General features: G+C 38.4%; 2 protein-coding genes across 3 annotated transcripts in view; both read left to right on the forward strand.

Moving 5' to 3' along the window:
- The first annotated feature begins 36 nt into the window (after positions 1-36).
- Positions 37-15,206, forward strand: ENKUR (enkurin, TRPC channel interacting protein). The gene is made up of 5 exons (XM_035317681.1): positions 37-253; positions 3,311-3,456; positions 6,746-6,972; positions 9,108-9,254; positions 13,207-15,206. Exons 1-5 carry the CDS (start codon positions 186-188, stop codon positions 13,378-13,380), a joined length of 762 nt encoding a protein of 253 aa, XP_035173572.1. The 5' UTR covers positions 37-185; the 3' UTR covers positions 13,381-15,206.
- Positions 15,207-23,565: 8,359 nt separating this feature from the next.
- Positions 23,566-27,162, forward strand: part of PRTFDC1 (phosphoribosyl transferase domain containing 1) — a 43,941-nt gene continuing 40,344 nt past the window's right edge. For both annotated transcript variants that reach the window (XM_035318321.1, XM_035318320.1), the window contains exon 1: positions 23,566-23,713. In XM_035318321.1, coding sequence (XP_035174212.1) covers positions 23,654-23,713 — 60 coding nt within the window. In that variant the 5' untranslated portion in view covers positions 23,566-23,653. The remainder of the gene's footprint in view (positions 23,714-27,162) is intronic.

Consider the following 27,162-nt stretch of genomic DNA (forward strand, 5'->3'; position numbering starts at 1 on the left):
CCCCGCCTGCCCGCCCTCAGTCCGGGCGCAGGCGCGCCGCTGCCGACTTCACCTCCGCCAAGCGCGCCTGCGCAACCCGCCGAACGTGCCTGCCGTGGGAGGGTGGCGTAGCCCCGCCCACTCTGTGCGCTGTCGCCTAGCAACGCGTTTCCCTGGCAACCGCGGCCGCGACGCTGGGCCACAAGATGGCGGCCCCGGAGAGCATCTACAACCTCCTGCCCCGCCTGGAGGAGCGACCCGCCAAGCCGCCCAGGTACGTGGGGTGGACAGCACCGGCTCTGGCAAGGCGTTGTATTGCCGTATTCTGCGGGTAATATAAAAAAAAATAATAAATTGGGTTTTCTGCAGGTAACTTTAAAAAAAATGAGTTTTTTGCAGGTAATTTTTTTTAAAAAATGAGTTTTTGCGGAGTTATCGCGCCTCTTGATGAGTCACCAGCTGGTATCTGAGGGCTTGCAGCCCACTCCGTGAGCTGATGATGATTCAGTTCGGTGCCTTCGGTGCCACCTCGCTCGGTGACAAAGAAGCTGCAAAGCCATCTGTCCCACGCACAGGAATTGCATGACGTCTTTGTTGCTCGCACTTTTAATGATTTTTCATTGAGCAGCTGAAAAGCTCTTTTTTTTTTCAGGATTTTTCTGTGTCACACCTGCATTCTCATGTGTCAGGTGTGTCTTCAGACATCGTTTCTTTTGCTTCCTTCTCACCCCTTATCTTAAAAGCATTTAAAATGCCTGCTGCCCACTTAGTATTAATCCTCTGAGAATTTTTGTAAAGCTCATATTTGATGTACATGTTGTATTTTCAGGTTCCTGCTATTTGTATGGAAGAACACTGATATACATAGCATTTTCAGTGAAATGTTAACCCAGGCTGTAACTCAGTAGCTTTAAAATGAATAGAAATATCTGTGGCATTTGTTAGAACAAAGGTACAAAGTCTGAACGCTTTTCAGGTAAAAGTGTTCAGACTTGCCAGATTTCTAGTTCTGAACCTTTATATGCTATATAAAAAATAGATGGTATGCCTTCTTTGATTTCCAGTGTGAATGAAGGATACCTCTGGCAGGCAGAGTGCAGTGAAGCAACATTATGGAAGGCAAGCAGCACACCAGGTCCTCTCCTGTTTTAATTCTGCTTGGGGATTTAGATACTGCAGGGCTATAGTTCGTCAGGTTCAATATGGGCAAGGGATTCTTTGGGTTGTACACAGACTAAATCCTCTTCCCATCTCCCTGATTTCCATTCTGTCACCTCACCTGCTTTAGTTTGCAATGTGCCAAGTACCCAGCTTGTAACAACAGTGTCAGAACTGGTTAATAACATGACTTGAACATTGTTTAATGCATAAAAAATCTGGGGTCTTTTTAAAAATGAAATCATATGTATTTCATTCTTAGCTGCCCGGGTACTAGGCATGAAACCAGGATAAGCATCTTCATTTTCCTCAACTTGATATCCCAAGGGGAGGCCTAAGGAACTAACTGTTTTCTTACAAATATATTGTCTTTTCTCCCCTACCAAATACTGAATGGATTAAGATTCAGAAGTCGCCTATAACCACATTTTCTTACTTGCAGCCCTCTCTAACTGTCTATTATTGCTGTATGACACCATTTATTTACTTTTTTGGCCATCTGTCAGCAGTCACCAGAAACCTTCCACAGCCACAACTCTATTTCCAAAGAGAATACCTATAGCTGTCTACAAAAGGCATTGTAAAAAGACAGCTTTAAACTTTATGCCAGTATGGAATAAGCTCAATGCCTTCTCATTCACTTTCTGTTTTCAAAACAGTGTGAATACTACTAGGCCAAACTCCTCAAAATAAGTAAATCATCATAAAGTCACTACCTTTCTCTACCATGTGGCTACAATGCCACTCTTAGCAAATGGTGAGGAAAACAGTAGTTTCTGGATGTGGTAGGTTCGTGCCTAAAACATGGCTGTTTGCCATGAATTTAACACATAAACGCACACACAAAAAAATCCTTCCATATAAATATAGGGTATTTCTGGAACTATATATAATCTTATGTACATGATTAACATGGCATGTTTCCTAAAGGTGAACAAATTTTAAAAGGTACTTGAGGTAGCCTTAACTTAATGAGTTCTGCTTCTTCAGGCAAGTGTCCATGAGGCAATGTTTCAGATGCTGACCAGCTAATGATCTGCATTTGGCTTCTTTCGCAGCACGTTTGCGTACTTTTGATTAAAGTGGCAAGTGCAGTGCCATATGCAACATGACACCAAAACAATAGTGTGTGCATACGTCTTTTCGTGTCTGACCTGCTGTGATTTTCATGTTAGTCTTCTAAGTCAATGCCAAAACCACAACAGATAACAATAGTTCGGGATCGTAGTTCAGGTCTGTGCCATTTAAGAAATACCGAGTTTGCTGGGTATCAAGTCTTTTTTAATAACATATAACAAATGGTTCAACAGGAGCACTGAGACAGTGATAGAGTGGCTGGACTTTATTAAGATACGGTCATTTTCAAGGACATTCTGTCCAACTCTCAACAATGTTTGAAGTGTTTTCTGAAACATGAGGTTTTACATACCTCTAAAACACATTTCATTCCACAGAATGAAATGGTGAAGGTTCTCATTATCAATACAGATCTCCTGTTTTTTGAAGCCATTGCTTAATTAAGATGTTATGCTTAATTACTGTTATGCAAGGTCCTTCTGCAACTGCAGGTTCTGAAACACGAGATACATTAGTGTTTGGGTCTTCCTCAGACTACAAATTTTCAAATGTAGAAAATCCAACAAAGTAGGCTTGTGATTAATATTTTCTTGTAGATGCACAATAGCTACATATTTAGGATGCATTTTTGAACAACAAAAATAAAAGACATATAAAGAAATATTTTTTCAAAATGTAGTTAAAAATCAAAGACCAAAGTGTGTAACATATAACTTAATAAAAATAATGAATTCATGTTTTTGTCAGACTTAGTAAGCAATGTTCAAAGCAGTGCTGAGCTTCAGAATGTCTGTGTTCAACATTTATATGATACAGGAACTGTTTCCTAAATTGTGATAATACTGGCCTTGGAGACACAAGAGGAGAAGGAAGAAGCAAGCTAGCTTCAGAATCAGAAGTACGACTTAGTGTGGTGCTGAGTGTAGTTTTAGGATGGAGGTTATATGAATGATGATGGCCTTTGTTTGGGAGAGTACAAAACAAAATAGCTCTGTCTTCTGGCATCAACTGCTGCAAAAATGTATATTCTTTGAAGAGGCATTTTAAATAATTTTCTGACCTTTATCTTCTTTATGCCTACTGTTTAACATCAAAGGTATATATCAACATTTAGACCGTCTGTGAAACAAGAAATAGAGAAAAGTAAAGCACAGTGGAAAACTATGGGGCCAGCAAAAGTTGCAGTGCCATCTCCAAAAAACTTTCTGAAGAAACATTCAAAGGAACCCAAGCTACCAGCAAGTAAGTGCATACATTAACTATGTGAAAGGCAATGTATTTTTTATTATATTAGAATTGATAATATTAATATTGAAAATAATATTGTTAGGTATGGAGGATCTGTTTTGTATCATTTATTTATTTTTAAATGATTTTTGTAAGCTGGGGTGGTTTCCATTGTTCCATTTATAGCCTCTATGGTACTGAAATTAATTTACTATTTCACAGAAATGTTTCTCTCTCTTATTTATTGTGTAAAATACTAAAACAAGCAAAAAGGAGATTACATTAGTAAATACAGTGAGCATTTTCTGTCATGCTACAAAGTGGATGAAATACAAAGAAAAATTCTCTCTCTTTTGCCTACAGCTATTTAAATATTGAAGGTATGTTGATGGTATGTTCTATCTTGCTGATGTTTCAATTTACTATTATGTAATTTAGATTTGTATGTCATTCTTTCCTGCAACTGATCATTAATAATACAGTATATAATATTAACAGGAATATTAAAAGAGAACTAATTGTTTCTAGTGCTTGAAGACATGGAGTAGGTATGTGTGTCTGTCTTGACGTTATAACCAATACACAGCTTTTACTCTTCAGTATTCACTGTTGGCTCTAAATCCTGTAGCATTAAATTGGCAGTGTTCAAAGCATAGAACGTTTTGAGAACTGCTTGTTAGAGATATTAAAAAATTGAATATTTTATTCATAGAATCATAGAATCTATGAATATTTTATTCACAGAATCATAGAACCGTAGAATATCTCGAGTTGGAAGGGACCCATAAGGATCATCAAGTCCAACTCTCTATTGCAAAGAACCAGTTTTCCACCATCCTATTTTTAGGCACAAACCATAATACTGGGTATGAGGAGTTGGCAGTTCTTACGTTCAGCTTCATGGCCAACTCTGCAAGGGTGGAATGACCTTCTTAGCACTGCTAGAGTTGTAAGTACATTGCTGTCAGAACTTGTAATTGAATTACAAGTTTTAGCTTGAAATTGTTTTCTTTGAAAAACAAACAAACAAAAACAGAAGAACTTGAAGTACTATATTAAAAAATACTATGAGAATGTGTGAGTCAGTACCTAAATTTGCGTGGTACTTACAAATGACTTTAGCACTGAAAATAGAGGCTATCGCAGGAGGCCTTGGAGTCTTAATGCCTCAGACAATACAGATTACCAGAACCTTAAGGTAAGCTTTGGTCCCTTAGCTCCTGTAGGCATCCTGAGTGGTTTTCTAATTAGGTCTTCACTTTTTCAGGAAAATTGAACAACATTCACTGTACCGGAATGTAATACCTACTGGCATCTGAGCATTAATGTTTCCAAGCTCAAGAAGTTAAATTACTACTCTAGTGTTTAGATGAGCACAGGAAATCTGACCAGTCCACCAATAACTTGCAGCAGTCCATAAGGTTCCTTTTAAGTATTTCTATTGTAAAATTATGTTAACTACTATAAACTGGCTATATTTTGAGATTGAGCACTCTGACCCATTTTTCTCAGAAAAGCAGCTCCTAATAGTTCTTTTGCAACTTGCTGATTCAGAACTTTGTAATAGCAATATGTGCTTGGGTGTTTGTACTTGGAGTCAATGTACCAGAACCTCAAAATGACTATGACACATCATAGCTTCCATCCAAACTAGTAATTTCATAAATACGATTAGATCCTAAGAGATCTTGAAAAGGAACTGCATCATTAACTCAGAAAGTTCTTATACCTTTGTTGAATGGAGTTTCATACTTACGTCAGAAAAGTTCCATAGCTTAATGAGCTCTTTCAAAGCATGAGACTTTAGAACCTAACCAGTTATCTATGTGGGATTATGGTATTTTGTCTATGATGTCTGTGCCACCTTGGAAACTGAGTTTGATCCATCTAGTTAAAAAGTAGGTTGCAAGGACAGAACTGAAAGATTGATTTTTTCCCCCAGAAGTCTGGGATAGTGTCATTCTTTTAGAGTCTGATTATTCAGCAATTCCCTATAAAAACTATGTTTCCTAATCTTCAGCTGAATCTTGTTTTATTACTGGGCTCTGGCATGCATTTTAAGCAAACTCTGTTGCTGGCTTTAGAAGAAGCAGGGGCTCCCAAAGCAAGTATTCTGCAGGTAAAGGTGAGCAGGTGCTCACTGACACACTGGTTTTCCAAAGTAACATCCGTGGAGAAACAGAGATTTAAGTCTGTGTCCTGCAATACTAAGTTATGGCAAGCTATCAGGTTGTAAAAACAAACCCCAGAAAACTGATGTTTCTTAGGGCCATTATTAGGAAGCCAGCTGTTGCAGGAATGAACTCTGTCACATGTGATGTTACAGACTTTTTTTCTGTGAAAGAAGAACACAAACTCAGACAATCTGAGTCAAACTATTGTAACTTCTGAGTTCCCTCTGTTAATGACTGTAAGTTAGGGCTATATCTGTTGGGAAATAAGGCGGGGAATGAATTGTCTTTTATCATTCACCTGAAGTGAGACTATTGAGGAGGCTGCTGACCTTCTGTTGGTTGATATGTTGAAGAAAAGATTACACTAAAAGGCAAGGGTCCTTGTGTTCTCGGGAGAAAGGATTGCACGAAGTCGTTTATGAGTGTTATGGAAGAGCAAGAACAGGGCTACTTCCTAAGGGAAGGTGAGCCAGGAATTAAGGGTGACCACAGCGCCGGCTGGGCAATGACCTCACCTACAGGAGCAGGCCAAGCACAGCAGAGGTGTGCAAGCAGAGCAGGGTGGGGATGTAAATGGACCTTATCGATGGCCTAGGCAAGGTGGAGTAGCAGGCCAGGTCCACCCTCTGATACCACACAGCTCTTCACGAGTAGGGCTAAGGGCAAGCACGCCTGCAAGGTAGCTAAGCCACAGACTGACATCCCAGAGCTGAGCTGAAATGGGGTTCCTGGGCCTACGGCTCTGGGGTGGATGCACCAGGTGGGGCTGGTTAGGGTATACTAGTACACTTAGGGTCTTAAAATGAGCATCTCTGGTAAAAGTAGTTTTAATTACATTTTAAATAAGCCTCATACTACTGCAGTTAAGAGGTAATGAGTGGCATAGTCTGTGAAAGCTCATCTACAAACCAGCATAGTATTTCCTAAGCTATGTAATTTCTATTATTCCCAACAAGCATGCTAGTTTTCATTATAGTACGTTCCCCATCAATACTTTCAGCATAGGTACAGTTGGTTTCTGTTTTCATGTAATTTGGTACATAATTTTTATCTCTTCAAAAACGTAATAACATTAAACTGCAAAGCTCTTTAAGGTTATCACTGAGAATGTTTACATGCTTAATTCACAGGAAAAAAAGAACAGGATAGTAAGAAATTGCCTGCATTATCAGTCCCACGGAGGACAGATCACCCGGTTATGGGAATTCAGAGTAAAAAGAATTTTATAAATACAAATGCAGTTGCTGCTATCACAGGATTGCCTAAAAAGCCTCAACCTATTTATGTTGATAGAAGACAAGGAGACAAATATCTGCTTGAAACTTCAGGACTTGTTCCAAAGTATATTAAAAAAAAAGTAAGTTTTATTAAATTATAGCAAAAATACTAGTAGCAATGCCTATTTTTAGATTCTTTATTGCATTCTCCTATGAAATGTTTGGTTTTTTTTTTAGATGTTTAAATACCACTGCTGTTTGTGGTAGACCTTTGAAATTCATCAAGGAGGAATCACTGGCACTACAGTTGTGCCTTGCCTTTGCTCTGTATTCACTTGCTTATGCTCTCAGCAAAAATTTTGCAGAATGATGCTGCTAAAGCAATAACAGATGTGTTGCATTGGGAACCCAGGGAGTAACTAATAGGGACACAAAGAGCTGGACTCAATTTCTTCAACTTCTGCTCACTTAGCAATCTTTCAGATATACTGGCAAAAAGATAGGGCCTAATGGACAAAACGGGGTGAGGATATTATTGACAACATCTTTACTAACCTCGTTAGAAGAGCTTTTATCTGGAGGTGGTATTAAAAGCTTACAGTTCAATCAAGGAACAGAGGTCAGGCCGGTAAGTACATAGGGCAGGGTCGGGGGAATGAGAAGGCGAGAAGGATAGATCAAACTCTTTGGAAGAGGGCCCACCTTAAGTGTCAGTACACAGTTGTACGCAACTGTTGCTGAGAAGGCAACAGAAGAAGCTAGAGCCCTGTGTGCAGGTTCAGAGCTAACATCATCAGAATAATGGAGACATGGTGGGAAGCTCTTCTGCCTGGAGTCCTATGGATGGATGGATGCTAACTCTTTATGTGTAAGAAGAGAAGTGGTTGCCCTTTGGCTGCAGGAGTGGCTCAAATCTATGGAGCTCTTCTATGGAATTGGCAACAGGCTGGTTGAGCTCATGTGTCAGAATCAGAGGAAAGGTCAGTAAGCATCACAGGTATGTTTGTTCCAGACCATCTAGTCAGGCGAGGAACTGGATGGAATTTCTTTAAACAACTTGAGGAAGTCTTCAGATCACAAGCAGATGTTCTCATGGAAGACTTCAGCCTCCTTGACACCTGCTGAAAGACCAACACAATGAGATTAAAGCAATCCAAAGGTTCTTGGAGCATGTCAGCAACAGCTCCTTAACACAGATGGTGAATGAGCCAACTATTAATCATGTTATTCTAATTCTGCTACTTGCAAACCAGGAAGAACTGATCAGTGGTGTGATAATCAGTGGTAACCTTGGTTGTAAAGCTGTTAAGTAGCTCAAGATCCACTCTTCCTCAGGGAGATAGGTGATAGTGTACAGACCCTGTACTTCAGGAGAACAGACATCAGCTTACTCAGGGAACTAGTAAGCAGGACCCCATGGGAGACAACTCTAAAAAACAAAAGAGTGGAGAGAACTGGCATGTCTTCAAGGTCAGTCTTCTCCAAGCTCAACGGTCCATTCATGACTGAGTGTTATGCAAAAAAAGACATGACATATGATGTAGCTTATAACAGCAGATGCAAAAATATGAGCAGGCAGCCCTTGTGATACCTTTGTTTGGCTAACATAGAGTGCTACCCTACTCTAAAAGATTTGTGAATCATTTAGCATTTGGTAGAAAAAAGGTAGACTCTGGTACCTTCTGAGAGAGCTAGATAGGCTTCATTTAATAAAGGATAAAGCAAAATAGGTGTGTACCCCAAGTGCATCTGGGATATTCAGAAATTATTTTTCCTCCCAGAGACACAAATATGCCATATCCATTATGAGATAGTCTGTCATTCCTATCTTGTTAACATTGTTCAGTATCTTCTGTGGCATGCAATGTTTCAGCAAAAAACAGGATACTGGAAGACTTTTCAAAGAAAGTATCCAAGGAATGTGCATTCCAGACAGTAGAACTTGGCACCATGTAAAATGTAAACTAGCTTTCTGTCATTAACAAATTTCAAACTCCTCACTCAAGCATCATTTTGAATAAATAACTATTTTGGTTTCTGGAGTCTCTTATGAAGTTTTGAAAAAAAAAAAAAAATGAAGGGAATTCTTTATATGTCTTTCTCAGACTACAAAGACAATTACGTTTCATACTTCTAAAAACATGGTGATTTAAAATTTTATTGCTCAGTGGAACAAAATTCCATTTCAAACTGTCTTTGTAAAACTATAGATTACAGGTATGTCTTTGTTTTCTTCTTTAAAGCACATGTAAGACACTTCTTCTTGCACTTATAGGATTATGGCATTACACCAAAATATGTGACACAGAGAACTGAAGAAATGAAGAAAGCTCAGAAAGAATATGAGACCCATGTCTTGGAGTGTCTCAGGAAAAAAGCCATGAAGCAGTTATCTGATGAAGAAAGGGAAAATCTTTTACAGGTGCATATTTTGACTTAATGTAATTAGTAACATGTACATAAGATTAATGAGGTAATGTAAATCAATATGAATAATAAAATAAAATATAATTAGATCTTTAAGCAAGGCAAACGAATTACTTACTTTTTCACTAGATGGAGCTATAGAACAGTTGCAAATTGAGCTGAAGGGAGCTGATCTATCTATAGTTTTAGTCCCGTTTTACAGGTACTTCAATTCTGGTAGATTCATGTCCTCTTTAATTACTTGGAATTTCAGTGAAACGTAAAGAAATGCAGAAAATAACCTATATGGGTCTGGAGACAGTTCTGACTCTACTTGTGAATCATAAAAAATACAAATCACGCCTTTTTTTTTTTTTTTTTTTCCTGATACATATCATCAGTGCTACATTTATTGGCAGTTTCTGTCTTCATCTCATGACCTCACTGGCTAAAACAGAAGGTCGTGCTTTTAAATGTGGCAAAACCAGCAAACAGAAATAAATTGTGATATATATGTAGAACAATGACCCAAAAATTCTATTTTGTCAAGCTCTTTTGTATACTGTCCTTCATAAAGTTATATTGTACAAGTCTTTCTAAAATTAAATAATGCCATAAAGATAAAGAGAAGTAAAAAAGAAGACAATAAGAGAAAATAAACATTTTAAAATGTTTATTATTTATATTTAAAATGTAAACATTTTAAAATTATATCCAATTTTTAAACTGGAATTTCTCATAACCACTTTTTCCTAGCCAAATTTCCTATGAAAATTAAGCTTACATTACTGTGGTATCTGTTTGTCAGTCTGTTCCTTAATGTCTTTGGATCTTGGCAGACATCTGAAGCAAATTAGCAGGTGGATTGACATATCCAAGATGCTAAATTCCCACAAGAAAAAAAATCAGCAGAATAACTAGAGACAAAACCCAGTGTCTAACTTACTTGCAAAGATTAGCTTGGAGAGAATTGAGGGTATTGAATTGACTACAGTATAAGCAGTATAACAGCAAGGGGGAAGACGAAGATACTGTTACGGTGAGGAAGGCATGGGACAATCTGATGGTACAGCAAGTTGCCTGTGCAGCAAAAATATGTGTGAAAGAAGGCATGTGAGTTCAGCTGCTCACAGTTCTGATTTTATTATGTTCTTTATTATTAAAATAGAAGAGTGCACAGAATTTTTTTTTTAATTAAAAAAAAAAGGATTATTTTTGTTAAGTCAGTATTTTCTTTTAAATTTTTCAAAAACATGCTCCATTATGGGCCAGATGACTTATACAGATATATCTTCAGGAGGAATTAGTGTCCTCAGGGTATGAGACTTCTACCCAGTGCTCAGCTGTAGACATATGGGAAATCCTGTCTTTTAAAACAATTGACATTGCTGTTGAACGCATGTGCACTATCTGATTTGAAAGAATATGCGGCAATAGATGTCTGAGAACAAAATCAAGCCTTATGAACCTACAAAAATAAATGGAAGTAATTTGTGCCAACATTTTTGAACTACATATCCATTTTGCTTACTTTGGTTGAACTTTCATGACAATAAAAGAGAATGTTGATAACTGCGGTACATATTTCTCACTGATCCAGCATGTATTAGAATTCCTTATATAGAGTTAGATCTTCAGTTTGTGGTCTAGCCCAGAGCAGTAGTGGTCAGCATATTACATTGCTGTTGGAGGAGCTGCGAGGGAGATTTTTACAAAGGGAATCTTGAACTGCTTTTGATCTCTTCGCTCTACAGGGATAGAGTAAGATGTGATGAGCAGATGTTCTAATGTGTTTTAAACCACACTGTTTTCGATGATTTCCAAACCAGTTTTTACTAATGTAGAGAAATTAGGATTATTCAAAAAGTTTACAAATGACTTTTCTTTCAAAATATCAGAAATACTGTATGCCTGGTAGACTAGAAGCCATATATAAGTGATTTACAGCCTTAGATTAAATGACAAGTAGCATTACAAGACAGTGAATAAACAGCCTTGCACATTGCTCTTCTGTCATGTGTTGAGACAGAGTTTTAAAATTTATGCAGGTATTTGTATATGAAGATTGTTGGAATAACCTTTGTAGACAACACCAAGTCAGTGCCTGGTATGAATATACAAAAAAAAAAAAAAAAAAATCTGTGCAACAAATACACTGTATTGAATTAGTAAAATATTAGTTCATATTAAAATGTATGTTATACTTTGTAGGCATTTGCAGGGAAATGGCATTTTTCCTGTTAAATCCATTCATACAGTGGATCAAATCAGGGAAGTTTTTAGGCACAAGAGTCCTTGAGATCTCAAATGGAAACAATGGTCTTCAAAGCTAGGATTAAAAATAATTCTTGTAAATGGAACTTCAGCAAGGTAATAAGCAAGCTAGCCAGTCTGGGAGAAAAGATGAATAGTGGAGAAGAAGGATCTGAGTTTCAAAATCAGAGTGTGCCATGAAATCAGTGCATCAGTTGAATCACAGGGAGTTGAAAATTTAGTTCCTGGGAGATCAACTTCAGTTCTTCATTTCTGAAGATATTTTGTGATATTCCCTAAGGAAACAGACCTGAGAGCCAAAAAAAATGAAGCTGTTTTGGAAAAGTGTTCTCTCTCCAACAGCCATTTTGTATTGCTTGCTGATTGCTGTATGAGTTCCTTATAGTAGGTGTGATTATTAAGTTCATGCACACAATCTTCTTGAGGACATTTGTGCACTGAATAACCTACTCTCAACTGTGGTATAGGCAATATACAGGATTTTGGTCATCCTCTTTAGGAGAGAAAGTAAGAGCATGTGTTGCACTAATTGTGAGGATGTAAAGGCAAATTTTAAATTTTACTGAGTATGTTTCAGATTATTGCTTTTTGTTTGTTTGTTTGAGGCAGGGTTTTAGTCCTGGGCTTTTATATGTGGCAGGTACGGTTCACTTTAGTAGTTCTTTGTGTAGCCTCACTCCAGAAAGGTGGCAGTTGTTTAAATTTTTGGTGATAGGGTCAGTGACAGCTACATTTTTTTCAGTCCAAATGATAAAGAAGTTGCGTGTGTATGTTATTGTAGATGTAGGTTAGGAATGGAATGCAATTATTTAGAATTTCTTCAAAATAGCTCATAACAGTTAAAATACTGTGAGATCAGTTAGGTGCCCATGGTCTGAAGATCTCAGTTGCTGGAATAGATGCTGGTGCTAAGGCAGACTGAGAGGGAATGCCATTGAATTTGAGGTGGATTTCCAAGCACTGGTATTCTTGTGAGCTGTTAAGGTCAGTAGCACCATGTGTGATGCAGTGGTATCTGCAGCAGCAAGGTTGCTGTTTATGGGGGAAGTGGTTTCTGTGGTGAAGTGTGTAAAATAGTTCCTGTTGCATTTTGGAGAAAAGTAATCATTTGAGTGACATGAGTTTTGGGGGAGCTTTTATGAGCCCTAGAGTTCCTCAGTGAGCATACTAGATTTAGATACAATAGAGCTTCACTCTTTATTAACTTTATACATTTTTTCTTGAAGATACATGGGACTGGAAATGAAGTGTAGAGTCTTCCTTGAGTTCCTGGTAGCCTGTGGAGATGACTGTTAGTCACACTGATATACTTTTGTCAGTTTAGAATTTTTGTAGCTCCTCCTTCATTGGCTAGTTTGATGATTACTTGGTTGTTGCCTGTTAAAGACTATATTTTTCTCTCCAAAGCACAGGGTTTTTTGAAGATCATTCCTTATATCAAGATGAATCAAAATTATTTCTGTTGCAGCTACCCTGACTTTTAAGCATTTAATTGATTTAGTCCAACTATTTAAGATGATTAAACACTATTCATATATTTATCTGTTGTTTTAAATTGCTGTGACACTTATTCAAAGGGAATTTAAAAAAAAAAAAAAAACTTGCAATGTTCATATTATTCTTATGCAATGTGCATATTATTCTTAATGACGTATATTTTTCTCGTGTATTTCCTTTTCTTGTGATGGCGCTAGGGGCTGAAAAAGAACTGGGAGGAAGTGCATCATGAATTTCAGTGTCTTTCGGTAGAAATAGACACCATACCCAAGAAGTTGCATAAAGAAAAGCTGGAATCACAGATGAAACAACTGGAGCATGACATAGATGTAATTGAGAAGCACAAAGTTATCTACATTGCAAATGAGTAAGGACTGTTTTTCAGATATTGCCTCTTTTCTCTTTCTATAACCCTGTCCTTCCAAGAAGAGAAAAAACAAACAAACAAACAACAACAAAAAAAACACTAAAAGCTCAAAAGAAATTGAAACTTTCAACTATTCAGAAGAAGGTAATATTCAATTAACATAAGGATGTGGCTTCTTATAAAAGTTGTTACATATAGCTAATTCTCATCTGCATAATTCATGGATTTTTCAAATAAAATGTTTAATATAACTTCAAGAACATAAACATGATTTTAATCTATTATTCTTTGTAATTTTTATCAACTACTAAAATGTCTATAAATACCATACAAAAAGCATAAGAAATACTGTTTTGTATGTTTGGAGCACTTCTTTCCCTACATAGCCAAAACTAAGTGGAATAATTGGCTGCTGAAGACAGCTTGGTAAATATAACTTCAGGGTGGGATGGCTTCTGGTCTAGTTATTAACAAGCTGTTGTGCTTTACTTAAAAGCTTGAACGATTGTATTTCTAAGTGGCTTGGCTTCTACATAACATTTTATGTATTCATTTTTTGTTACCAGAAACAAATTTTGTAGCAGAAGCCTATAATAATATAGGAACTCATGCAATATGGATACCACATGTAGCTTGGTATGCCAACGTAAAAAATAACACCATAATACTATATTAAATCTACAACTAAAGTACAAAAATGTGTTTTGATTGCTTTTATATGTGTAAAGTTAGAATGAAAACAATATATTACTATGTGAGTCATGACCTAGGCAGAAATGATATTGACATAGTGTACTACAATTATTTCCATAAAAAGAAAAAATGCTTTTCTTTCCTACTGCTTAACCATTACTTCAGAACACAGCTTTTTCCGTATTATTTTAATTATTTCCACCAGCATATGTTGTGACTTCATAGTATCTGACAGCAGCAGAGGATGATGTCAAGAATTTTAAATAAACTATTAAAAGACAAATTTTCGCGTGCATTAGTTAATTTTATAAATCTGCCTGGAAAGGACCTTGAAGACTTCACAGTGATTCTAGGTTATATTTCTTGTACATCTTAAACTGGTCTATGACATGCACTAAGAAAGCTTGGGGTGAGCAGGAATGTGTATTTTGTTGTTTCTAACTTACAGTACAGCATTAATGTCTATTTTTGAAAGGTATAAAATAAGCTGAAAGAAAAATGTGGTTTCAAAAAATATGAAATTCATTTACGGTTTACTCAAAAAAAATCATACTGTATATTTTAACAAAACCACACTGACTATAATCACTTAATAACATGCCACGTTATCTGCTAATGAAGTACAAGATGATTTCTTAAGAAATGCAGTATAACCAAACATGGCTGTTTTTTGTGGCTTAAAATAAAAAGGCAGCTTTTGACTTCAAAACAGCATGCATTCCCACTGCCTCAGTCCCATCTTTTTTAGACCATTTGGCTGAGTTATGCTGAGGATCTGGATTTGGATCTTCCCTTTATCATCAGTGCTAACTTTATGAAAATGCAAAGTTGGTGTTTGTTTGCCCCAAAAGTTAGGACAAGCAACTAGGCCACACTTACTTTGATGTGTATTCTATGAGACCTTATTACCAACACTAATGATTGTGGAAAAATGTGTTAAAATGAAAACCTTTCAAAGTACACAGGGAAGGATAATATTCTCACCCTTTAGCTCTGGTAAAATAAATTTACAGAATCCAAAGAATGTAACTCTGTATTTATATGTTCAGGAAATGCCAGTAATTGAAGGTATAATGTTTGTGAGTCAACTGATGTGTGCTTGTCATTATAACTAAAGAAAAATATGAATAAACTCAATTATTCTGATAGATTTGTTCCTTCATATAATATATTAAATAATAACATAAGCAAGTCTCAAACTATTCTTACAGGGCAGCCTTTCTCCAACCTGTATCTTCAGAAGTGTAGGTCCTCGCTATGGTATTGTGTGGAACTCCCTAGAGGCAGCTCAGGTTGAGACCTGGTGTGCAGACCTGAGAGCAGAACTTTTACTGTGATATTTTTAAATTAAGGGAAATTATAATGTTCTTTACTTCTAAACTGTCTTCTTGGTTTAAAAACAAAATAAAACAAAAACCTAGCATATAAAAGCATGTCATCTCAGACATTCCTTAACATTTCAACATTAAAATGCTTCTTGTAACTTTGATTTTGTTTACAGTACAATAGATTTTCTTCAGCAGGATCTTCTAACCTCCCCCAACTTGACTTTATGGCATTTTTATAGTGACACAAGCTGCTGGAGGTTTTTTCTGAGGTTTTCAATATATTCTGAGCACTTGCTGAGAAGGCAAGTTGTGTAACTAAGCGAATGTGTTAAGTATGTAATTCAAACCTGCTGCTGCCAATGGTAACCTTTCTACTGACTGTGACAGTTGGCACATGATTAAAAAAAAATGATGGGAAACTAAAGCAGACTCAAGATAGATCAAATGCTTTCCTACAAACAGCTGTAATTCAAATGGATGATTTATTTTATTTTATTTTTATACACTTGGACTTCCCAGATCATAATTTCTAGATGTTTCACCCTCACAGATGAGCTGTAGAATGATACCAGTCATGAGTAGAATAGGGTTTAGTCTTCAGAAATTCAGTAAGTTCTTGCAAATATAAAAGTGAAATTTCAGCAGAATTGTTTATTGTTGGCTATCAGTAAAACAGAACTAAATCACAGAAGCTGTGGGACTTGTACCTTTCTGTAATACAGTTTTAACTTCATTCTGAAAAACCAGCCACCATTATGGGAGTTCTGTTCATAGGCAAAAGTAGTATCACCACTTGAAACATTCTCTAATTCACCAGTCAATTACTGACAATTAAATAATGAGAAATAACATAATCAAAATACTTACAATGTTTAATAGTCATTTTTTCAACCTAGTATTTTTAAATAGCCAGTACTATACTGGATAGCCACCATAAAGCACACCCTAAAGAGAGTATCAGTTCTCTGTTGGTCAGTAAGTTATGGTGCCACAACCTGAAAACATTTCCTGTTGAAAGTTATGCATGACAAACTGTGCATCTATTTTTTAAATATAGCAACATGAAATTATGATAAATATCTGACGGGCTGTTTTTCAGAATGAAACCCTTTATATTCAGGAAGTAAGGAATCAGATACGGCATCATCACAAACACAGGGAGTTCCTGATCGCATGGCTCTGATAGAGCTGCCTCGAGCAAGCATCAGAGCTGGTAGAAGCAGATGGGCTCCATGTGGCTAGTCTCAAAGCGTTGTTTTCTCAGTATCTGCATGCATGCTTAGGCACTATGTCTGAGGGTAGCTCCTCAAAACCTTCCATGCAGAGGGGTAACCTTATTCCCCTCATTAAATAGTAAGGATGAAATTCTACGGGAGAAATAATACAGGAGAAATTCCTCAACAATTTCATTTTCCTCAGTCTCTATGTGTTTTATTTTGTTTTGTTTTTATAGGAGGGCACATGCTGGCCTTTTGTATATTTTTGTAAAAAAATTGGCATCACAAACTGCTGTTGTGATCAGTCTGCCACAAAGCTGAAATGTAGTCCTTTCGCTGCCATATGTTTCAGGGAAAACAACGTATCTGGCAATTTCAACACTAATGAAGCCAGACATTGTTCAGATAAGAAAACTTCACCTATATGCAGATTAATGGGAGGCCTAGATAAATGCTAGTCCTAGTCAATGCTTTCATCGTCGGTTTTATGGTGCTTATAATATTAAGAATATAATTACAGGAGAGCCTGATGGCAAAACCTATTATTAAGGTTCCCTGAGATTTCCCATAGTCAGGGAAGCCAGCTGCTGAGTCCGGCTGCTGACTGTGATCACTCACCTCCGTAACTAGAGGTATATTGAGCCCGACCAAACTCACGAGGACTGGCCATGGCTCCCTGCAAGTGGGTATCAGAGGTAGTCATTTATACTCAACCGCTGAATTCCTAGGTTGTGTTTTGTTTTTTTCTTTCTGCCTTGATCTTGCTCCAGCTCTTTTTTGTTATGTAATGTTATGTAAACAGAGTGTGAGTAAATTCAGGGTTTTCATCCTTCAGGCTAAGCAGTGGCATTATGGTATGAACACAAGGCGAGTTGGGTTTCTTGTTTATGTTCTTTCTTTGCTGCTCAAAGGGTCCGGAGGTAAACATGACTGCTGTTTCACCAAGTTATAAAAAATACACCTATTTTTTTCCTACACTGTACCTCCAACAAATGGTTGTAGATGAGTGAGCATAGCCAAACAGTAGCTTACATTCACATAGGCTGATCTTGATATTCCTGTGATGACGAACTTTTGTTCGATCACAGTACTAGCCTGTGTTGTTAAATCATTATTGCATTACTTCTCCACATTGACTCCACAGCATGGAGAAGTTCACACAAACACCGGGGTAACTTTGTCTGCAATTCCTTCCTCAAATGTTTCTTTCCAGTGATGCCTACCAAGAATTTAACAACAGCTGAGCTGCTGGTAAACTGAGATTAGTTTTATCGTGTTGACCAGCGCAGTTTCCTTTAACTCCTCTGGCACTCTGTAGCCTTTTGTTCTCTTCTGCTTAGACTGAAAGTTATCTGTGTGTGGATATCTTCTTCTCTCTTTGCATAGCGTCTGACACAATAGAATATTTGTCCATAAGTAGGGCTCCTAGGTGCTTATAATAACAATAAATATGATCATCTGGGGATGAATCAAGACCACGCAATAAAGGGAAAGGATTCAAATTGTTTACCAAAAGGATCTGTTTTCCAAGAACTCTCATCTCGTTTGTTTCAGCAATCGGGAAGTAGGAGTTCTAGGAAGAAAAATTTAAGGCACTTAAGTTATTCCCTGGAGCAATATGATTTAGTCATGTCTTTGTCATAGAAATTACTTGAAATAAGTAAATTACTTATACCTGGCTTTTTCACTGGTAGCCATTAACAATGCATTTCTGCATTTTTAGGGTTCCCAAGTGCTGCAATTAGAGTCCGCATGTTTTACATACAGCATATGTATGCCTCAAGTTAATAGAAGCTATGATTTGAACCTGTACAGCACTAAATAATAATTTGAAAACTATTGTCTCAATATGGTCACTCAAGATTAATGAAATTAATGTTCAATTCACTCTTGCTAGGTGTCAGTCCCCACATGGAAAATGTAGGTGACTCAACCCTTTAGCTCACAAAGCAGTTGTAAAGATGAACAGGTACCTCTAGAACTGTTCTAGCATTGCTTGCAGGGCCATGCTAATGTTCAGGAAGCAATGTAATAATTCTCTCTTCAGAGTAAAGAAATCAGTAGTGTTGAATACGTGGCCCCAAGTACTACAGAGTGAAGAAGCAACCCCATTTTGCTGTTTGCTCAAGGGGGGTGGTCTGTCTTTTACACAAACATTAAAATGAGCAAATGGTTCTAATGCAGCATTCCAGTGCTCTCAGGGTGTGGGTTCATTCTGTGCAGCTAAAGAGTTGGGTGGTTGGCCAGCCATGCACATTTAGCAGGCCTGTGCTACAGGAGAACTTGCTGGACCAGATTCTGCTTCTCAATGCACTTTTGTTACTGCAATGTTTATTCTAAGCAAGCTGTGAAGTATACAAAATTACATCAAAGAAGGCTGAGCTATTTTGGAAAAAAAAAAAAAGGAAAGAAAAAAAAAAGTCCTTAAACTGATATTCATTTACTCATATAAAGCATTAAGAATTCTTCGGTTTTGTGGATTTTCTCATATTTCTTGTAGTTTATTTAGAGGGGAAAAAAAGAGGGACAACTCAAGTGAACCACCTCTTTTAAAAGGAGAACAAACTCCACCAGTTAAATTCAATACATTGGGTGCGACTCACTACATATTTACAATTTCCTGACTCGTTTTCATAGCTGTGCATCATGAGTTTGTCACAGGATATGATGTGAACAGCATTTCTTGAAAATGATCTTTTATCATTCAAATGTCAATACTTCTCAATAGCTGGTTAGGAGAAATATTTGCATAATATTATGAAGGAAATAAAGTTTATACTAGTATTAAAGGACCAAAGGAAATTTTTGTTTGCATTTATTTCAGCTATGAAGAACTCTATATTAATAACATGAACCTGAAAAGCAGGAAGAGTATCTTCAGAAGCCAGGAAATTACAAAGTGAAGATCTAGTTGCTCTAGTCTGGCACAGTGAGATTAATAACAAACAAAAAAACAGTTTTGTATTAAAGATGTTTATCATGGACCAAATAAGTCAAAGCCCCAAAGTCTGTCAAGCAGTACCTAACACAGATTTAAAAGTTATAAAAAATATAAAACAGACTAACACCTGAATGTCAGCTTTTAGCCATTTTCTTGACATAAAAATTATCAAAATAAGCCTGAGTCAGTCTTGTAGACTCAATGCAGGTTAACTGTGATAGGTAAATGCTCTGAGTTTCACTTGTGGATCTCAGATGCTGAAATTACTTTAAAGCTGAATTTTCCAGTTCCCAAGGTGCTAATTCTGCTGAATTTGCCAATGGACAGAAGCTACATTCCAGCTTTCAGTGCCACTCCGATAGCTGCTGTAGTGCAGTAGTCATGAAGGCAACGTATAGCACCTATACTGCTACCGATTATAGGATGCTACCTGTCTCTAATTGGACAGCTTTTCCTACCATCTCCCTAGGTTCTTGTACGTAAGGAAACAGTTTAAAATACTGCTTTATGTTCTCACAGACATCCATAACAATCTGACAAATAGTTTTCGCTGCCCTTGTGGTCTTCAACAGTCACCCTATGAACTTGGTAACTGCCTTGGGTAATGCAAAAGAACTCAAAATTCTGGAATATATTAAAGCTGGATATGAAAGAAATTCTAAATTGTTTTCAACATCCCCTAAAGTACTGTATCTGCTTGACTTTGTTTTTCATATTATCTTCAGTGAGCATTTTACCTAAAAGGTAAGCATCTTTTTCTGCAACAATTGGGGTGGGGGTGGAGGGGGATCACTTATCTTGTAACAACTAACAAATGCCGGTTTATGCCTCATAGGATTATTTGCAGTTCTGCTGTTGACATAACAGCTGCAGCAACAGGCAGAACCAGAATACGAGCTCGTACTTCATCCCCTAATTGGCAAGCTTCCACCTAGGTAAGCCATACCTCTTGAAATATTCTGGATTTTCATGCTTTTCTTGTTTATTTTGGGTGTTTACATATCAAATTGAGTAGTCAAACGTTTATTATAACTTTTTGGGAGGGGAATATATAATGGAGTTGCAAAGGCTACCAGGTAACCATGTGATAATGTTTCTCCTGGACTGTTTACTTGATTATACCCCTGCCCCCAATCTTCTGCTTTCAGTATTTCTTTAGATTAGAGTTGTGGAAGGGTGGATACTACATGTGCTGCTTTCATCAGTAACAGGCTAAGAGCGGAACAGATGTGTAACTGAAATTATAAAGTTAGTTTTGTGAAGGCCCGAGATATAAATACTGTTCACAAGGGATTTGCATATAAGTCCTAACTCTGCTTTGTTTCTTTGTGTGTCGCTTTTTCCATCTGCTCCTTTATGCTTCTTAGCTATGTGTCCAGACCTACTTGTTAGTATGAGTTCACTGTTCTACCCTATTTTCTTTGTTCCTTTCCCCTTTGATCATCTCCCATGGTTGTATATCTGAAAGTGTTTACTCTTTTCCTCCTTTTTTTAGTTTATGGACAAACAGCTAAACAAACATAAAAGAATGCTTACATTCTTTTTTACAGTTAAGGCCCTAATACCGTGTTTTAACTAACTGTATTTTGACCCTAATTAAGAAGGGTTTGAAAATCTACTGAAAATTCATTCAATCTAAATCAGTTCTGACTGAAAACAATTTGAACATTCAGTAAGAACATATAGCTCCACAGCAAAATCCTTAGCAGTTTCATTCCCGTCATGCACAAAGAACCTAATTAATTCTGATTTCTGTTAATTCTGTGGGTTTACAGATCCATGAATTTGTCACATTTGCAACAAGACTAAAAAAAAACTCCCAAACTATTACATTTTATGCTAATGAATAATCTTACATGCAGGAGCAGATTAATGGTTGTTGTTATTAGCACTACCCTTCCAACTATGCCCCTGCTAAATTTATCTAGTTTTTCATTTACTTATTCTTATTTATTTGTTATTAGCTTGACACTTCATTGCACTTCTGCAATGAGCCCTGTAAAACTATTGGAAGAGAAGAATACCAAAAGAAGACTTGACAAAATGCAGTCATCCAACCTTGACAGAACAACCTTGACTGAAAAAACATTTCCTGCTTAAGTTTTTCAGCACAATGCCAGAGGAATTTATTTTTTAGTATCTTGTTCATAATCTTTTCCAAATCTTTAAACTTCTGCCTGTGGGGTTCCTTCTGTGGTGTAGTTTGAACAATCTCTTGTATTCCTGTGGTCTGATAAAGAATGTGGTTTAAAAAGAGGCAGAAAACTCTAATAGTAACCCAAGTAGTCCAGATAGCAGAAGAAACCAGTAGGCATACAACAGTGGCACAATTAATCTGAAATCCCAGCTATAATATAAGTAGCTTCAAAACTATAGAGCTGAGGTCTATAATGTTTATTCAACAGCAGCTTCATATATAACATGTAGTAACTGAATCAGATTGTATTAGCTTTAGGACAAACGTGGGCTTTAGAAGCTTTCTTCCAAGCAAGAAGAATCTTTAGATGTTATAAAGAGCTTGTGGGCACAAATCAGTGGCATTTGAAATGCAAGTGAAATGCAAAAGTATTTAGGGATTTTACCCATTATGAAGATCTCCTATATATTTTACAGAAATAGTATTTACTCTGCGTAGGTTTGTGCAAATCTGTATATGCTCTTTATCAAATTAATGACCTTTTCTTAAGTTTATTTTAAAGCACTGTGAACATGAACCATCTTTTTGCAGCATACCTCAGTCTTCATATACAGGGGCCACTTCCAAAACAGATATGGTCTGGAGTTGGCCTCCCTCACTTTGTAAATCTGGTCCTCTGTTCTTTGAGATAAGTTGTCAATTGTAGCAATAGTTAAGAGTAGATCTGTAGCCCACTAAAAAGCAAACAGATCTGGTTAAACATAAGAACCAAAGCATCTATAGCAAGATCATTTAAAATTATTATGGTACTTAACCAGACTGTAATTGTAGATAATATTTATAAAAATATTCTTAACACCAGATCCCTAAGGTATTCTGGTTTTCCTAAGGTCCTGTCATTTCTAATATAGGTGGGATTGCAGTAACAGGATGCACCTACAAGGCAGCCCGTACTGGACACCACACTCCTGACTTGGACACAGCCTCAGTGTTCTCTGGATCCATCTGTTATGACTTGCAGTCTCTAAGTCTTTATGACTACGTTCTAGAAAGCAGTGTGCCAAACTGAAATGCCTTCCTACGTGGTCTGTGATAACCGCTCAGGTATCACTAAGCATATTTCATTATGTACGGGTCTGCCCTAAACCCAGCTTTTTCTTCCTTTAATAACTTCTGCTATAGGAATGGTAGAATTCTACCAGTTATTTATTTAAAAGATAAATACTGGAAATTATAACCAACTTTCACTTTTAGGAAAGCACAATACTTTCTGGAAACAAGCTCCTTCTCATCTGTGAGGCAGTGAAAGGACCTTATTAACCATTTTTGTGGAAGCAGAGGAGGGAAGGCAGCAGGCAGCGCGGCTCCTGTTAGCTCCTGCTAACAGACAGCACGACATACTGCGGTGGGCTGAGGGCATCGGGAAGCCGCCACTTACTCCAGCACGTGTATAATGGTGGGGAAGAAGGAGCATCGATCAGCTCAGAAGTTATCAAAGATGGGAAGCAAGGCTGACAAACTTGCAACAGTTTTGGTTTTGGCATCCTTTTTTTCTCCCCTGTAAGTGAAAACCTGTTAAAATGTCAGCTTAAGCCACGCCAGTTTAGTTGTATCCACCGCCCTCCTTCAGCCCAGGCCTCTCACCAGGCTCTGACAGCCCCTTCACCACACCCCCGCCGCTCTGCCAGCCTGCCCTAACGCTGCCCCTTGGAGCCGGGCTCCTGTAACCACTTCCAGCTCCGGCTTTGTCGACAAATCTAACTCCGCGCCGCTTCCTCGTTCGCAACGAGGCACGTTTCAGCTCAAACCCTTCAGTTCCCTCTCCCTAGCGGCACGCAGCCCCTCACCTCCGCCGCCTACCCCCTCGCTCCTTCCCTCGTACCCCTCCACAGCCCTGGGTCCGCCGGCCCCGGCCCCGGCCCGGCCCCGCTCGGCCCCGCCCTGCCCCAGCCCCTCGGAAGATGGCCGGGCCGGGCGGCGGCGGCGCGGCGGAGCGGGGAGGCGGAGGCCGCGGCGTTGTGGTAAATGCGGGCATCGCCCGGCCCGGCTCGGCCTGGCCCGGCCCTTCGCGACCCCTCCCGCTTCCCCGCCGCCCTTCCTTCCTCCTTCCCTTCCTCCTTTCCTTCCTTTCTTCCTCCCCGCCCGCCGCCATGCGCTGCCGCCCGGCCCCCCGCGTCCTGCCCGGCCCCCCGCGTCGTGCCCGGCCCCGCTGGCCCCGGGCTGTCGCTTTCACCGGGTTGCTTTGAGGAGCTGAGCTCACGATCCCAAGACACCTGGCTCCCACCGAAGTGGTGGGGCGCCTTCGAGCACCTCTGGGTGTTCCTTACCTTGCTGCGTGGACTTCTGCAGCACGTTTGGAGGGTTTGGGGATAAATCGGTTATACAAAAGCAAAGGAATGTGCTTATTATTCTGAGTGACAAACGAGATGCCCCTATAAAACAGATACCAAGCTCACAGATTCTTTGCTGTGAGGGCGGCAGAGCACTGGCACAGGCTGCCCAGAGAGGCTGTGGAGTCTCCATCTCTGGAGATATTCAACCCCCCGATGCCTGGATGCCATCCTGTGCAGTGTGCGCCCGGTGTCCTGCTCGCAGGGGGTTGGACCAGACGGTCTCCAGAGGTTCCCTCCAACCTGAACCATTCTGTGGGTTATCACCACCACTTTAGGGATGCTTTTATTTTATCGCAGCCCAGAGCTGAGGGCTTGGCATGGGCAGCAGCCAGACCCAGACCGTGACAGACCCACCGCCTCCCAGCCAAGGAACCCCTCACGTTGTGCCTGAGCTGTGTCTGGAGCTGCCCTGCATCCCCTAGCACTGACACTGGTGCAATAAATACCGGGTTGAACATGTGACTGCTTAGCATCAAAACAAGATGAGGATGTTGCAGAGGAGGAGGTGGATGTTCATCACTGTGCTCTGCTGTACTAACTTCATTTCTTTTGCTTGGTACACGCCAGCGTGTGCGCACCCCCCAAGAAAACACCCGCAAGTAAGGCCAGTGCAGTATGATTTTCTTACATTTATAAAGCTGGACCTAGCTTGGTGCTCAGCTCTCCCATTTTGTACCAAACCAGAAAAATATTTAAGGGAGGGACTGTGCTTAAACCTCATGTGTGCCCATTTTGGTAGAGAGGAAAGCTAGCAATGTTCTTCCAAATCTATCTTTAGAATTTCTCCATTTTCTCTCTTATGGAAGGAAGCCTTTCAGGTATCACCATGTATTTGCATTCTTATTTGTATATGTTCACATCAACTTTGTAGAGACTCATCGAAGAATTTCTGCTGGGCTGCTTGAACATGCCACACCTGAACTTCAGAAGTAGCTGTTTCTTTCAGTGTAGGGTATTTTTATACACACTTGTGTACCAATATATTTAGTATATATGTTTATTTATCTGGACGAAGCAATCATAAATATTTCCTTGACATTTCCAAGCATTAAACCCAGAAGTAAATGGAAGTTTAATTTGAGATGGGCATTTTTTGATACTTAGTTATTAAGCTGAGGATAGTCACACAATTCACAGGTAAAGTGCACATCAAAAGTTACAGTTACCTGAACCTTATCCTGTAGCATAACACTGTCATTAGCCTTGGGGTAAATTAGAATTTCTAAGGCTTACTGTTGGGAAGTGCCTGTTTATAAAAAAAAAAAAAAAAAAAAAAAAAAAAAGTACAATAGGCATATGACTTTAAAAGCAATTAGTTAGAAAGTACATATGAATTTAACTTTGTAAATGAGAACTTCTTTATTCTTGCAAGGTGATGTAGCTTATGTTTTTTTTATTCATGAAAACCAGAAGAATGGATGGAAGAATAAGGATTTTGTCCTGACCCTGTGCCAGAAAGGACAGATTGTAGCTGAATTAAAACCTATTGGTTTGTACGAATTCTGAAGCAGTTTCAATTCATTTAGTTTGATCTTCTGCACCATGCTCAAAAACATGTAATTTGATGAGAATTATGCCTAAATAACCGATACTGACATGAGTTCTTAGCGGGTGCTTATAGTACTTATGTAATTTAAAGCACTATCTGAAATTGTTTCCTTTTATGTTAAAGTGCTTTTGCAGGAAACCATGCCAGACAGTTCATTGCTACAAAATATTTTAAAAGTGTCAGCCACCCCTATGTACTGAAAATGAAGAGAGGAAAATAGGCTTCCCAGGCCTTCTGCAGCAGTGTTTTTGGAGCAAGATTTGCCTCTCATTAAAATCCTTGCCAAGGAATATATTTATCCTGTCCTGTTTCTATGGAGACGAGGAACAGAATTAAGTAACTTTTTTTCCTATGTGTAGTTTCAAGGCTGGTGTAAGCCAGGGGAAAGGTTTCATTGATTCCAGTGATCTCTGAGTCACGCTCTTTATGCGCAAATGTAGTAGTTACCAACAAAGTATTTTTCTGAATACAGAAACTGTTGGGCAGAGCTCAAAAACCTGGCCATCTAGGTGTCTGTAGCTGACACTGAACATGCAATAAAAGCCAAGCAAACACAAATCCATGAGACACGGCACTGTTACAGGACAGCACTAGGCAGAGCTGGGGTAAGTTCAACAAGGCTACAGAGGTGGAGGAACAGCTCAGCATCCAATATGTTGTGTTATCCTAGATATTTCTGAGACATGGGTTATTGCCCTACTAGATGAAATCATAAGCAGAGGTTCAGTGACAGGCATTTAAAGGCCCTATTCAGCAGAAATGCCATTAAGATGTGCAATTCACAATGGCAAGTCTCTCACCATGTATCCTGCTAATCAGTGTTCCTGTGGTCAAGGAGAAAGCCAATATGTTACATGACGAATGGGACTCTACAAAAAAGCTTGTTAGGTGTCACTTTTTTGCTGAATCAATAACGAAGCAAAACTTTTTAATGTTTCCAAGAAACCTCGTGAGCCTGCAGGTCTTGTCTTTCATACAGAACTGTGAAAATTGTTTGTGGGGAGTTTGCCTCGATTTTTGTTTTTCTTAGAAATGGGGTGATAACTTTGCATCTTCACAGCTTTCTGAAGCCCTTGCCTTCTGGCTGATTTTTGCCCTACATAATCCCTACTGCAATTGCATTCTGTAGTATAACCCAGTTTTTGTATTCTGACTGTTATGAAGCTAACATATTAACATATATAACATATTAAATCTGCAAAATATTTTTTGCGGTAAATGTATGTATGGTTCTACAGACTAGCTGACAGTGAGGTGAGATATGGACACTTGCTAATAGTTTAAGTTTGATGACTTATCTAAATTAGGAACCTTGCCTTTGGCAAGACATACAGTCTTCCACTGATTTGTACAGATACAGCCCACGAACCACATCATCTACTTTCCCTGTGTACTCTTTCATCTGTAGAATATTAATATTAATTAATATGTGACTTTAAAAATACCTCTAAAACAGAAATTCACAGTTTTAATATGTGATTTATGCCTTCTAATCCCCATTGGAGAATCGTTTCTTTTTGGTAATATT

This window comes from Oxyura jamaicensis, chromosome 2 (assembly GCF_011077185.1).
Source record: "Oxyura jamaicensis isolate SHBP4307 breed ruddy duck chromosome 2, BPBGC_Ojam_1.0, whole genome shotgun sequence".
NCBI classification, from domain to species: domain Eukaryota; kingdom Metazoa; phylum Chordata; class Aves; order Anseriformes; family Anatidae; genus Oxyura; species Oxyura jamaicensis.

Coding starts and splice junctions, on each gene's coding strand:
- ENKUR (XM_035317681.1), top strand. CDS start 186: ATGGCGGCCCCGGAGAGCATCTACAACCTCCTGCCCCGCCTGGAGGAG. Junction 254..3,310: donor CGACCCGCCAAGCCGCCCAG/GTACGTGGGGTG, acceptor TTAACATCAAAG/GTATATATCAACATTTAGAC. Junction 9,255..13,206: donor AAAGGGAAAATCTTTTACAG/GTGCATATTTTG, acceptor TGATGGCGCTAG/GGGCTGAAAAAGAACTGGGA.